Genomic DNA, 15140 nt, shown 5'->3' on the forward strand with positions numbered 1-15140 from the left:
TGGTGCACACACTTACATGCAGGAAAATATCAATATACATAAAACATAACAAAAGGAAATAAAAAGGCTATAGTCCAGATGTTTCTATCTATTCTAGAATTCACATTCTCACTAGTTTTGACCAGATCTACTTCCAACCCCCCTTTAGCCAAATGAATGGGTTTTTCTCTCTGTTTCACTACCATGCTAGTTTGATTGACACAGATAAAGCTTCGGCTTCCACGGCTGTTTAGGGAGAAACCAGTTGGACGTGCAAACTCGCTGTGCGTATCTTCGCTGGAAAGTTATGAGTAACAGGTGATGGGTGGGGGTGGGAGCTAACTTGCACTGCTAAAACAAAAGTCAGTTTTGAAGGAGAATTTATAGTATTCTGCAGTGTGGTGTGGGGAGTGTGGGTACAAGGCAGAGAACTCTTCATGCTTCAGACAGCTAAAGATATGGGTGATGAAATGAAATCACATTTTCACAGTTTCATGTATTGAGTAGTGAAGTCAGGATGCGCAGCAATTTGTTAAACTTGCTCTATTGCTCTTGTATTTCTCCAGAGGTAGTAGAGACATTTATAAGGTGCTGAAAGATGGGGTTAAATCCCACATCATCGCACCAAAAGTCAGCTGGGAACCATCATTTTCATAAACCTGCATTGTTAATTCAATTTGGCAGCCAGAGGAGCAAAGCCTTAGTTACCATATTTCCATGTCCTCCAGAACACCAATAGGCTGGAAACTCCAGAGCTTGTCTCTTTAGATGTTTGACCAGTGACATCACAGTGACTGCCACCTCCCTCAGACTACTTTAGGCCCTGCCCAGAGTCCAGGAGCTCAGACGGGAGACAGCTGGCGTTGGAGAGAGCGAGGAGAAGTCTACAGCAGCTTGGGTGTGTCCTTGTCCCTCTTCAGGTAACAACAGGATTTTGTACTCAGCAGCCTCTCTGTCTCTGTCTCTGTGTGTATGTAATTTTCAAGTAAAAAGGTTAACTAAATGCTTGCATTTCTCAGTGGAACAGGTAATGCTAATACAGCTGTAAAGTGAATATCTATTCCTGTTTTCCTCTGATGTGATTTTCTTTTTCTAGTTTTATATTTTTTCCCACATCACAAAAGAAAACCAATGTCAAACTTCTTGTATCATTTTCTCCTGGTTTGTAAGGTTTTGGTTCATGCATGGGACAAGCATTTTGGCTAGTAGAGAAGGCAGAAAAGGAAGTCACAGCTCTGTGTGGGCTCGTGGGAGAGGAACAGAACAGGGACGAGTGAATGTCCGCCTCACTTTGCTCGTGGGTGTGTGTCAAAGTAGGACCCAGCCTTCAGTTGTTAGCACCTTGATAGAATCGCACGCATTGGGAGGTCACTGGATTGCTGTTTGATTCGTTTGAAAACACACAAAACAACCAATATTTAAGGTTACCATCCAAGTACAGGAAGTAGCAAAGCCTAAGGAAGGAGAGTGTGTGCTCAGCCTGTCCATTCAGAGAAAACATGGGAGCGTACGAAAGATGTGAGAAGCTAAAGAAATGAATGATAAGAAACATGAATACAACGATCGTTTGCCGAGAAACAGATCATTGGCAGTGCCGCAGAAGTCCATTCCTGTCATCTGCCTTCCGCCTCTGGCCCCAAGTGCGGCCTTTGTTTTGAAGTTTTATCACCCATGTCTGTGTTCCTAAGCAACACAGTTAAGCTCTCCACCCTGGACTTTATGTAAATGGAATCACATTCTCTGCTGCTCTTGCAAATCCCCCTTTTATCCCACAGTTATGTTGTGAGATCCAGCTGTCTTGTGCTGCGTAGCGACAGTATGTCATGTACTCTCTTTACTCCACAACACTCAAATGTATGTGAACACCACATCCATTCTATGATTGGTGACCAGTTCTTTCCAGTTTGTGGTCCTGTGGGGCCATGTTCCAGGTTCCTGTACTGTAAGCACTTCTAACATGCTCCCCTCTCCTGGGCTCCTCTGAACACTCGTGAACATTCTGTTCTCCTCTGTTGTCCACTCATTTCCTTCTTCTCCTTCTTCTCCTTCTTCTTCTTCTTCTCCTTCTTCTTCTTCTTCTTCTTCTTCTCCTTCTTCTTCTTCTTCTCCTTCTTCTCCTTCTTCTCCTTCTTCTCCTTCTTCTCCTTCTTCTTCTTCTTCTTCTTCTTCTTCTTCTTCTTCTTCTTCTTCTTCTTCTTCTTCTTCTTCTTCTTCTTCTCCTCCTTCTCCTCCTTCTCCTTCTCCTCCTTCTTCTTCTCCTTCTCCTTCTTCTCCTTCTTCTCTTTCTCCTTCTCCTTCTCCTTCTCCTTCTCCTCCTCCTCCTTCTCCTCCTCCTCCTCCTCCTTCTTCTCTACTCCAGGAAACTGTTCGTAAAGATTTTCACTGGCAGTTGACAATTTACATCATTTTTTTTTTTTTTTTGAGCTGAGGATCAAACCCAGGGCCTTGAGCTTGCTAGGCAAGCGCTCTACCACTGAGGGATAAAATGAAAAGAGGAGGGGCTGGCAAGATGGCCCTGCAGATAAAAGCACTTGCTGCTGCTGAGGTCGATAACTTTAGTTCAACCCCCAAGGTTCCCCAGGTGGAAAGAGTTCTCTGACCTCTGCATGTGTAGTGTGACACACATGTGTACCTGCCCCAAATACAGACATAAATAAATGTAATGAAAATTAAGAATTAAAAGGAAATGAAATATAAATCAGTCATTATTGGCTGTATTTTAAAATGAGATCCTATAATCCATTCATTGGCATAATATAGTATGAACCTATACATTGTACTAACAATTATGTAATAAAAGCTGATTATCTATGCAACTATATCTGCTAGTATCTATGCAATTCATAATTTGGTACATTGATACTACAACGAAAACAAGTTATAGTTAATTTAGTCAGGCTGAAAGGTTGCTACAAAGCTTTGATCTTTTGTAAACCAGTGCCCTTTCCATCTAAACTTTCTCCTTCCATGATAGAATTTTTTTCTACAATAATAGCATCTACTTAAATTATCTAAAATACAGAAGTTTTAACTTTTGTTTTGATCATATAAACCAAGCGTCAATTTCACTACTTCATCAAAATTAGTAATCTGATTGACAGTGTCGCCTACATTCTTGGAGTATATTTTCCTACATGTGCAATCTGTATGCATGTTGAAGATACCATCTCTGCTGTTTGAAATGTTTATAATCTAGGCACATCCTGAGCTTGACTAAAAATAACTGGCACAAGCCCTTGTTGAAACAGAAATGCTCATGAGGTTAGCACTTGTTCTTTGGACTGAGTACCTGATGTGTGAGGGACTTCTGGTTGACCCCTGAAGGCTTTGTGCCAGTGTGGGCTTGTCCAAAGCCAGGCAGCTGTTGGGGCTACTTTATCCTTTCACCAGGGTTGGATGAAGACCTAGGGCAGCTTTAAATCCGAAGGATGCTGTTATCCTACTGCTAAATGTGATCCAAAGGAAGGGCAATATTCAACTAAACTATAATTTTTTTTTCTGTTTTGGTATTCCTGATTGTAGACATTCCAAATAGCAAATGTGACATGTGTATACAGACATGCATAAGATAAAGAGAGAAAAATGTAATATTTTATTTCTTACCCAAAACAATGCAATTAATACAGGTTAAATTTATTGGCCTTGGGATGTCAGCAGAAAGGGAAACTAGGCTGTCTGTGTTCATCCGTGCTCTTCAGAGAAACACAGCTAACTCTCTCTCTCTTTCTCTCTGTTTCTCTCTCTGTGTGTCTCTGTCTTTCCCTGTCTCTGTGTCTCTTTCTGTCTCTGTCTCTCCCTGTCTCTGTGTCTGTCTCTGTGTCTGTCTCTGTCTCTCTCTGTCTCTCTCTCTCTCTCTCTCTCTGTGTGTGTGTGTGTGTGTGTGTGTATGTTTGAGAAATTGGCTCATATCATTGCTAATGTTGGCAAAATCTTCAAGGTACACTGCCAGGCTGGAGCCTCAGAGAGGAGAGGCAGCTTAACTTTAAGTGAAATCTGAGGTCAGATGTTGGAGCCCAGGGTATCAGCGAGGCTGGTTCCTCTAAGGCATTTCTCCGTGGACTGAGGATGGCCAACATTTCTATGTTTCTGCACTGTCTTTCCTCTATAATGTTTATGTCTTGACCTCCTCTTGCTAGGACCCCAGTCATATTGAATTAGGGCTCACTAGAGCAACCACTCTGGTTTGTTTCTCTTTCTGTGGTAAAACCCTGGCCAAAAGCAACTTCAGGTGGAAGGATTTATTTTTAGATTACAGATATAGTCCATCCTGGAGGAAAACCATGGCAGGAACTCAGGGCAGGGACTCTGAGGCACAAAGTGAAGTTTGTATGGGGGTATGTGTACATAAGTGTAGGTGCCCAAGGAGGCCAGAGGTATCAGATTTTACCAGAACCAGAGTGATAGACAGCTGCGGGCCTCCTCATGTGGGAGGAATTATTCATTTGAGGTCCTTCTCAGATGACTCTAGATTCATATCAAGCTGATGCTGAAGCTGCCTGTGACAGTGATCTCATATTAGCTTAATTACCTCTTGGAAGACCCTATCTCCAAACACAGTCACATTCTTAGGTATTGGGGACTAGGATTTCTATGTATAAGTCTGGGGGGAAGGGTTAGGCAAGTCAGCACAAACACTCTTTTCTTCTACAACACTTCATTTTCCTCTGAAGGAAGGCTGGATATCTTCCAGGAATATTCACCTATCTCCCATGTTGTCTCTCTTACTTTGTTAGGAAGCGAGGACAAGCCGGAGGTCCTTGGTGTGCTCTCAGAAGTCCGCCAGGAGTTCTTACCCAGCAACTCAGAAGATGGAGCGGTCTACCCAGGAGCTGTTTCTCAACTTCACGGTTGTCCTGATCACTGTTCTCCTTATGTGGCTTCTCGTGAGGTCCTACCAATACTGAGGGGCCATGCTGCCCTCCTGGGAGTGACTGCTGTGTGCCCTGAGCTTCTGCTGCTCTTATTATTATGGGATGCTATTCTTGGCACCTCCAGCATCTCTGACCCACACTCACAATGCCTGACACACAGCAGCACTAGGTCCAACGTGTGTTTTCCAAAGATGCCGTTCTTGTGGGCTGCCAAAAGCTTGTCAGCCAGTGAGCCTTAGGCTTGTTCCCTAGCAAATGCACTATCCAGGCCACCAGGTTAAAATTAAACTGGATTCCTGATGGTGCGGAGTAACAACAAGGTCCTGGTCTGTGTCAACACATATCCCCCCACCCATGCTGTGTGCCACCGAACTAACTCAGCCCTTCAGAAGAAATGTACGAGGAAGTCTCTGCCAGTCCCTTGAGTTCCCATGTGAATAAAATTAAGCTACTCATGAAAACAGTGTTTAGAATTTATTTTAGCTTCTGTGTGACCCTTGGCTGGGACTGAAGTGACAAATAGCACATTATTTCTAGCATTTGAGATTAGCCAAGATGCTCCAGCTGCCTAGGATCTGAAAGCGAGACAAGCCAGAGTGTCCCATTTCAAATGATTCCATTGCCTCTCCAAGCTTTCCTCCACTAAGCCTATGGCCAGAGGAGAATAGCTCCAGCCTGCTAGAGTCTTGGGTCAGAGCCCAGCATGCCCACAAAAAGCACAGGATTCCTCTCAAGTCTCCTGCTTTTCCCGTAGCTCTCACAAGAAATGGGCTCAGGAGGGGATTCGGTCGGTAAAATTTGTAAGTTCAAGGGCCTGAGCTTTAGATCCTTAAAAGCCAGGTGAAAACCCAGGGTAGTGGTGTGAGCTTGTAATTCCAGTGATGGTGAGATAGGAGGCAGAGGCAGGTCCTGGAGACTTTTTGGCATGCCAGACTAGCCTCCTTGACAAAGTTCCATGCCAGGAGCGACCCTCTCATAAAAGATGAGGGGCACCTGAGGTATAACACCTGAGGGTTGTTCTTTAACTTTCACATGCACACCTGCATATATAAGTGCACCCCCAAACATGCACACAAACATACAAAACACATGCAAGCATGTGAACGTGCACACATATCTACATAGGCTCTACTCACATTGCTATGTCTGTCTGCAAGTATATATTTAGAGTAGTTAAGCCCTGAGGGGAGCTACAGCATGTCCCTATGGTAGCATGTTCTAATTTGGTTCTTGTCCTTATGCTAACAGAGCTGGACACAAGGACAATTTCAGGAAGGGGAAATGGAAAATACACATTTGCATATGTGTTCACTAGGCAAACGCAGTGCGTTGCTAGTATATCCCATTCTAAATGGATGGACCACATCTGCTATTTGTACAAGTTTTGTTGGAACCACAGGCGAGGGAGATATTAAACCTCCCGTTTCGTAGTGCCCTCCAGGATGGCGCTCCTTGTGGATTTATCACGGCAAGACTCCCTACCACAGCACCCCTGTCTGCATTCAAAGAAAATCAATAAAGTGGGGAAGGTCTTTCAAGTTATTGCTGAGGCATCCTTTCTAGGCCAAGTAAATAGAAATCTTAGTGGTGGAGCTTGAGCACCTGAGTTAAAACAACAAACACAACCTGAACAAAAGCACAGACAGCATCATTCAGAAGGCCTCAGAGGATCCAGAGCTGAGAACTGAAAGCCACCCACTGTGGCTCAGACTGGCATGTGGGAGTTGCTTCTTGAAAGATGGATTCCAGATGGTTCTAATGCATAAAGGCATTAAGAACTAATACGCTTGGAGAGATTCCCAGCAAAACATGGTCCTTGGTGTCCTGGCTCTAATTTTGGAACTAGATCACACACGTGAATGTGTGTCTCTAATGATTTAGCATGTGGCACACATTCTCCGAGATCTAGAGGGCACTCTGTAGGTAGTTAGCAGAGTGTCCTTTACGTAAGAACACTTTTTAGGACAGATTGATTTGAGAAGGTTTGTGTGTGGTGGGATGGGGAGGAATGGGTACAAGGAGTGACACACATACCCACTGGACCCCATATCGTTCCCTGAAGCCAGGTCCTGGTGCCACACTCCCAACAGGGACCACTTGGTAAGTCGGTGGCATGCTAGCCCTGCCCGAGGCTCTGTGTATGTATCACACTGTGAGCAGCCATGGACACTGAAGTGAGGGGACCTCACCAATGGGCAGTCGGTGGTGAAGCTACAGATGGAAGATCCAGACACCAGTATCATCTTAATCTTTGCTTTATTGTAGGTCTCCAAACCATCCAATGATTATTCAAGTTTTATCCTCAGATTCTTTGGCATTCTGGCTTAGTTAGATAAAGGTAACATTGCAAACCTCTATATGGTTTCTCTTAGAGATCATCAGCCCCTTTCTGTCTCTAACTACCAATATCAAGAACATATATGGTGCTGGAGAGATGGCTTAGAGGTTAAGAGCACTGACTGCTCTTCCAGTCCTGAGTTCAATTCCCAACAACCTCATGGTGGCTCACAACCATCTGTGATAAGATCTGGTGCCCTCTTCTGGCCTGCACTCATACAGGCATTGTATACATAATAAATAAATAAATCTTTTAAAAAAAGAACATATAGGTCCTAGATGTACAGGACCAGTGTTTCAGGACACACAGTGGATCACCTTCCCAGGGATAGGGATATTGACTAACAACCTAAGTGTGGAGCTAGGAACGACATCTAGTACCTTCCACATGTAGGCTTCTTAGTCATTAGAGCTGAATTCCCATCTCACTTACAAGTCTCTTTCTATGTGTGACTTTTCTTGGTCCCTTGGGCACTGTGAATCATCACAGTACCTTCTTCTGCTCCCAGTGTTGGTCCAAGGCTCTCAAGATGGGCTTGGCTATCCCAAACATGATTCTTGCTCTCCTCTAGAATGGAGAGCACTGATTCCTAGATGCTGGCTAAAGTTTCAGCCCATAGGCCGGAGTCCATTCTAGCATCTTTATTTTTGCTTGGTCCATTCATCCATTCACCGATTCACTCACTCATTCAAATACTTACTTTGCAGCTGCTGTGTGCTGAGCATTGTACTAACCACCTGAGATAACATGGCTAATAAGACAGGGAAGCCCCATCCTCATGGAGCTGAGTGGAGGAAGACAGGTGTATCCGTGGGCAGTTGGAATGCTGTAATAAGTTGTTAGGCAGGAGAGGGGTGTGTGGAGGGGATTCTGGGCAAAAGGAACAGCAAAGAGCAGAGAGTGTGGCAAATTCCGGAAACTGAAAAGATCTGCACCATGGAGACAAAGAGTGCCCATCTCATGCCTGGCAGCAGTTGCACCACGTAAAGGCAGAGCTCTGAGTCTGGCCGCATCTCTTTTTAGTCCCAAGTTGGATCGCTCTGGGATCTCTCGCCCACTAGGAGGGACCTCTTGCCACCAGCAGTTGCTAGAACCATGTCTGTTTTTCATGGGGCTTAGACTCTGGCCTTGAACCGCCTGGCCATCTTTAATAACAGCAGCCAGACCAATGCTCCTCACCCACCATCTCACCTACTGAACATATTGTGGTATGATGCTCTCTTCTTCTTGTCCTAAGTTCTGGGATGCCAAGACCTCAGCCTTACCCAGAGTTGGGTTGCTCATATTATAGTTCTAAACAACCATCTGAATTAAAAAAAAAAAAGACATCTTGTAGTGTTGGTTAGCTTCTGGCACTTTCTCCCTCCTTCCCTTCTTCCCTTCTTCCCTCCCTCCCTTCTCTCTCTCTCTCTCTCTCTCTCTCTCTCTCTCTCTCTCCCTGTCTCTCTCTCTCTGTCTCTCTTTCTTCCTCTCTTTCCTGTTTTGTTTTTCAACACAGAGTTTCTCTGTGTAGTCCTGGCTGTCCTAGAACTAGCATTATAGACCAGGATAGCCTTGGACTCACAGAGATTCTCCTAGCTCTGCCTCCTGAGTGCTGGGATTAAAGGCAAGCACTACCATTGCTTGGCTTACTTCTGGTATTTTCTTTTTCTCTCTCTCTCTTTTTTTCTTTTTTTATCTGAGGATCGAACCCAGGGCCTTGCGCTTGCTAGGCAAGCACTCTACCACTGAGCTAAATCCCCAACCCTACTTCTGGTATTTTCTAATCTCACAATAAACTGTGTATCTTTGAAACATCTCATTTTTTCATGTATTGAAGTTGTTCAAGGTTCTAAAGGAGCAGATTGGACAGAATGAGTATCATCAAAGGCAGATATTAAGTTGGCATACATGGCACAGCCTGTGTAGTCCATCAGTGGCTGTCTGTGCACCAGAGGACAAAGACCCCAGGGGCTGCGAAGTTTACCAAACTAGATGCTTTGGCAGTCTCAATTTGGTGTTGAAGGCCTGGAGGATTCTGGAAGAACCTGATGAAGCTGGGCTCCGGAGTCAGCAAAGGGCGAGGACGGTAGTGGCAGAAGCAGAGTGGATACACTCACTAGCAAAGGTGGGCAAGTGAAACTCAGCACTGCTTTCCCATCACCCATCCTTACATCTGGGCCACCTCGGAAAGGTGCAGCCCACTCTGTGCGAGGGCCTTCTCTCTCCACTGATGCTTCCAGGAAATATCCTCACAGACCCACCCAAAGGTAAGTCTTTTAGTTGATCCTAGGCTCAACCAAGCTGACAACCAAGATTAACCATTACGCCAACTTACTCTTACATCGAAATAAATACCCAAGCTGGGCATAGTGGCATGTACCTTGTGCTGGATAGTTTTATGTCAACTGGACACAGCTAAAGTCATCTGGGAAGAGGGAGCCTCATAAGGTTAACCTCCAGGAGAACTGGCTGCAGGCAAGCCTGTAGGGCATTTTCTTAATTAATTATTGATGGGGGAGGGCCCAGGCCCTTGTGGGTGGCTCTATCCCTGGGCTGGTTGTCCTGGATGCTATAAGAAAGCAGGCCGAGTGAGCCACGATGAACAAGCCAGTAAGTAGCACCTCTCCATGGCCTCTGCATCAGCTCCTGCTTCCAGGTTCCTGCCCTGCTTGAGTTCCTGCCCTCACCGCTTTTGATGATGAAGTGTTATATGGAACTGTGAGTGAAATAAACCCTCCCTTCCCCATGTTGCTTTTGATCATGATGTTTCATCTTTCATCAAAAGCAATAGAAAGATACATCTGGAATCCCAGGACCAGGGACATTAAGGCAATAGGATTATGAGTTCAAGGCTATACATATTTTCTATCCCAAACAAACAAACAACCTCCTACAAAACAAAACAAAACAAAACAAAACAAAACCAAACCAAACCAAACCAAACCAAACCAAACCAAACCAAACCAAACCAAACCAAACTAAACCAAACCAAACCAAAAACCAGAACAAGACACACACTTGTATTCTTGTCTCATAACTTTGGCACTATCTCCGGCTCCCACCTCTTCTAGATGGGGCTCTGGTCTGGTTGCCTCCTTAAAGCATTCAGATCAATTCGTGTCCCAGCCCACAACTCTAAGAAGACCCCAAGAAACTGTGACACAAACATGTTTCTGGTTTTGTTTCACTCATGCAGATTAGAGTACATGACACGATCAGAAGATGGTGGTGTTTGCATGATTTTCTTACTGAATTTGGGGCTCTCAATCAGTCTAGAAAGCAGCTCCAGGAGACAATCTATTCTTTAAAACTCATGATTTCCTATCACTTCGTTTTTCCTTTTGCATCGCTGGAACACAGCTCCTTGGGCCACTTGAGTACATGGTCTATGCCATCCTTATACGGCACTCCTGAAGCCTTCTCAGCTGGGAGGTGTATCAATCCCTACCCACAATCCTCTCCTGAAAGCCTGGGGCACCCCATAAAGTAGTCAGGGACAAAAGTCACCCACTTCTGCTCTTCGTTTTCTTCTGATGCTAACCACCGTTCTAGGCATTTGATTCCTGTTTTGGTCTCAGAATTATCATTATCATCATGTACCGAAGGCCTTTCCTAGTGGATCTATGGCCACCTATAGTTGCCTGCCTTATCTGCCTCTCCTCAGATCTCCTTTGTAACCACTTCTTGCTATTTGTAGTTTCAAGTATGTCCTCTGTCTTCTCTTGCCACGACCTTGCAGAGCTATCATATTGTCCGAATGTCCCACTGTTTTCCTGGCTAACTCCTGTTCACTCACTAAGAATGCCATTAAGTGTTATTGCCTCTTGGAAACCATCCCCAGATAATTCCTGCTCTCTGGGCCTCATGCCCACATTCTCATAGCACTTATCACATTGTGCTGGTTTGTTTGCGTCTCTCCTGTGTATGCCTCTTCTCTGTGCAGACACCCTTCAATGCTTAATTTTAGTTTCTAGTGGTTCAGCAGCATCATTGGTTAAGTATCTGTGGAAGACATTATGACTGCCTTGCCAGATAGTAAAAGCTTTGGAATAGATAGATAATGTTTTTATGACTAAATACATGGCCTGTGCTCCCCACCATACTTTTTAAAAACAGGCATGTGGGAAAAAAAAAAAAAAAAACTGGTCTAGTTCTAAAAGTTCTACCATTAATGAACAAACTAAACTTAAAGAAAAAAAAAAAACCCTTCATCCAGTTGAAACAGCCTTTTCAAAGGCCATTAGCTCCCCCATGACGTATTCATGATACTTGCTGTTTTTGATCTGTCTCTATCACCAAGTCGACAATGTTTATGAATTACTCATCAAAGCCTGATGCGTTGAGCATATTTTCAAGTTCATCTACTAACATGAGAAATTTTCATTATTTAAGCCGTGCGTAGTTGGGGTCGAACTTCATGTATCTATTCATTGGATGCCTACTGTGTGTTAAGAGCTCTCAGTGGGGCTGGAGAGATGGCTCAGTGGTTAAAAGCACTGGCTGCTCTTCCAGAGATCCCAAGTTCAACTCTCAGCTCCCACATGGCAGTTCACAACTGTCTATAACTCCAGTTCCAGGGGTTCTGAAACCCTCACACCAATGTTCATAAAATAAAAATACATTATTTAAAAAAAAAAAAAGAACTCTCAGGGGTTCTATTTCATTTAATCACTTTTATCATGTGAAATATTTGGTTTTTATTTGAATTTTATTTATTTATATATATTTTTTAAAATACAGAGTCTCACTATAGAGCCCAAGTTGATTTCAAACTCACAATCCCCTGCCTCAGCTTCTCAAAGTGCTAGGATTACTTACACCCAGCTTGTTTTGTAGTTAGAAATTTTTATTTATTTATTTATTTATTTATTTATTTATTTATTTATTTATTTATTTGAGACACTGCCCTGTCTAGGCTGGTCTCTGGACTCAAGGGTTCATCTTATCTGAACCTCTGAATTACATAAGTATACAATACTGGGTGCATAGAGTCAATGAAGCATTTATATTTTTTCTTATCTCAAAATTGAGAAAATGGATGCTCAGAAAAGACATGTGCTTAGCCCTAAGAGACAGAACATAAAAGCAAATTTAGTTCTGTCCAGTTCTGAGACCAGGTAGCCACACTGGATCTGGAGAGAGCAGAGGAAGGGGAAGGAGAGTGGGAGAGATAGGGAGAGGAAGAGGTGGAGGGGGAGAGGGAGAGAGACCCCAGTAGCCATCAAGGCTGTCCCTCACACCATCAGGAGAATGATTCAGAGTTTATGTTAGTTTCCATACTGTGGTGTGCAAATGCCAAAGGTATGGTGTACGTGAATGCAGCCTCCAGGCAAATACTTCATGTGTTGTACAGCTTAGCCACATAACATGTGCAACTTGTACAATTTTCTGTCTTCCGAGAAACAGAGCCCTGGAACCACATCTTTGTTTTTTTGTTTGTTTTGTTTGTTTTGTTTGTTTTGTTTGTTTTGTTTGTTTGTTTTTTGTTTTGTTGTTTTTTGTTTTTCTAGACAGGGTTTCTCTGAGTAGCTTTGTGCCTTTCCTGGAACTTGTTTTGTAGACCAGGCTGGTCTCGAACTCACAGAGTGTGCCACCACCGCCCGGCAGTAGGTGATAAGAGAGAATGCTGGTGGCTGGTCAGCTGTTTCCAGTGTCTGTGTTAACTGTGGGGATTAATCGGAGATGACTCCATCTCCAGCATTAGCTGGGGTACACACTTGTAGGGATTTGTCATGTGGTAATTCTCATCTCTTACTCATTAGATTACTAAAAATAATGGTCTGGGGGAAAGCAGCATCTTTGGATTCACAGACAGCATTTGGCTTACTAATAGGTAACCCTCACGTAAGCCTCTGACTTCTGTGGGTGGGCCTTACTTCCTCAGCCATAAAAACAGGAGGAGGGCTGAGAAGAGAGCTCAGTTGGCAAGGGGATTGTGTTGGTGACATGAAGAACCCTACTCCAATCCCCAGAAGCCATCTAGGAGTGGTCATGGATGCTTGTAATCCCAGTGCTGGGGAGGCAGACCTCTAGGCGGTAACACAAGGGAATACAACGAAACAACAGTACAATAACATCCAGGTCTATGGTAAGAAGGTTTTAACACTCCTTCCTTGAAGGGAGTGGGGTGTCACCAGACCCATATTGGAGATTTCACCCGCTACATGCACCCAGCTGCACACTTTGGTCCTGGGGTCAGATTCTATGTTTTATCTATATTTTCTAGGCCGTGGAAGGTTGACTAGGGGCAGGGGAAGGACTCCATTGATAGGGCTTTTGTAAATCACCATCTGTCCTGGGATGGGGCTTTTTTGGTGATGTAACTGTTACCATCTAAGGGCCTTGATAGAGTTTGTTTTCTTTGCCAATTAAAGAATTAAAAGGTAGGAAAACTCTGCAGTCTGACAGGTAGCAGCAGGGAAATCTTGAACACAGCATATAGTAGCAGTAGAAGAAAGGTTTTCATTGAGGGACAGGAAACACACACATACAGCAACCCCACAGAGGAGAAGATCCCCCTCACAAGCAGGACGGGGAACTTGGAAAGCCAAAAAATCCAGTCTCTTCTCCATTTTTTTTAAGCCTCTGAAGAATTTTCCTCCTCGGATTCAGGTTGGTCAGTTTGAAGACAGGCTGGCTGATTGGTTCACAATTATTGTGTAATACGCCCTCATCCAGCCTTGAAATTGAGCCAGTCCATCAGCAAGGGGTCTTCTGGCTGGAGAAAAAAGCCAACATGCCTTTGTTTTAAGTTGCCAGGCTTTTGTCTCAGGTCAGGAGAATGGGAAAGAAGCCCGCTGTCTTGGCAATCCAGTGTCTTGATTACCTGCCGGCCAGAGAATAACTTTGAGTCAGCCATGCTCCTGGAAGTGACCTTCCTTAAACTCATTGCTCCACTAGGCTGGAGTTGTGGGCTCCTTTCTTCGGTCCATGGTGATTAGACACTGTTTTCATCTCCCCAGGAGAAGTCACAGCACAGGTGGCGGCAGTATTGCTGCTGCGTCGCTTCAGAGCTATTTTAGGAAAGACGATAATGAAGCACTTTGCGGAAGTTGATGATTTCTTTAAACAGAGGAAAGAGGCGAATTGTAGTTTCCTTTTCTCTGAAGAGTATAACAGTTCTCACATATACAAGGGCTATATGAATGACAGCATCTGGACTCCTTGCTCAGTTGCACCTACCTCAGACCCCTCCAGACTGAGGTCTGGATTGCCACATCCACCATAAATCCACTTCTTCTTCCTCTTCCTCTTCTCCTTTCCCCTCTCCCCTCCCCCTCCCCCCCCCCCCCCCTCCCCCCCCCCCTCCCCCTCCTCCTCCTACTTCTTTTGAGACAGGGTTTCTCTGTGTAGTTTTGGTGCCTGTCCTGGGACTCTCCCTGTAGACCAGGCTGGCCTCGAATTCACAGAGATCTGCCTGTCTCTGCCTCCCGAGGGCTGGGACTACCGCCACCCAGCGTAAATCCACTTCTTAAGTGATCCTTGTACTTGCTAAGGTTTGAGAACCGTTATTTACAGCACCTTGGCACACATACCCATAGGACTTGCATTCTAATTATGCTAATCCTGGACTCAGCAGTTGGCCTGAGAAGTTTGCACACAACCTCTTCCTCTGAGGGACCACAGACTTTTTTTTTTTTTTAATCCCATCCTCATGAACATTTACATTCTCACCTTTCCCGCCTCTCTTGGCATCCTCAGCCTTGCTTCCTCGTGAGTCACACACAGGCTCACTGGTGCTGTGGAGGGGGAAGCAGGGCAGAGAGAGGTCTTACAATAGGGAAGAAAGTAGAGATGGAGAAAAATAGTGGACCCTTCCTCCGCAACCAGGAGTAAGTGAAGGAGCAAGTGAGAGGGAGCTACAGAAATCAGGGAGGAGAGTGCTGTGCCGATGACCTATAAAGAGGCACACTTCCACTCCTTCCCCTTAATAAATTATTTCTTTTGTTACTATCCATTTATCTCTGTTC

At 44.5% G+C, this 15140-nt stretch overlaps 1 protein-coding gene across 1 annotated transcript; it reads left to right on the plus strand.

Annotated features, from left to right (window-relative positions):
* The first annotated feature begins 683 nt into the window (after nucleotides 1-683).
* Sln (sarcolipin) lies at nucleotides 684-5166 on the plus strand. The gene is made up of 2 exons (XM_036193972.1): nucleotides 684-899; nucleotides 4713-5166. The coding sequence occupies exon 2, from the start codon at nucleotides 4788-4790 to the stop codon at nucleotides 4881-4883; it is 96 nt and encodes a 31-aa protein (XP_036049865.1). The 5' UTR covers nucleotides 684-899; nucleotides 4713-4787; the 3' UTR covers nucleotides 4884-5166.
* The last annotated feature ends 9974 nt before the right edge of the window (nucleotides 5167-15140 follow it).

Source organism: Onychomys torridus, chromosome 7, assembly GCF_903995425.1.
Source record: "Onychomys torridus chromosome 7, mOncTor1.1, whole genome shotgun sequence".
In the NCBI taxonomy this organism is placed as follows: Eukaryota; Metazoa; Chordata; class Mammalia; order Rodentia; family Cricetidae; genus Onychomys; species Onychomys torridus.

Coding starts and splice junctions, on each gene's coding strand:
- Sln (XM_036193972.1), top strand. CDS start 4,788: ATGGAGCGGTCTACCCAGGAGCTGTTTCTCAACTTCACGGTTGTCCTG.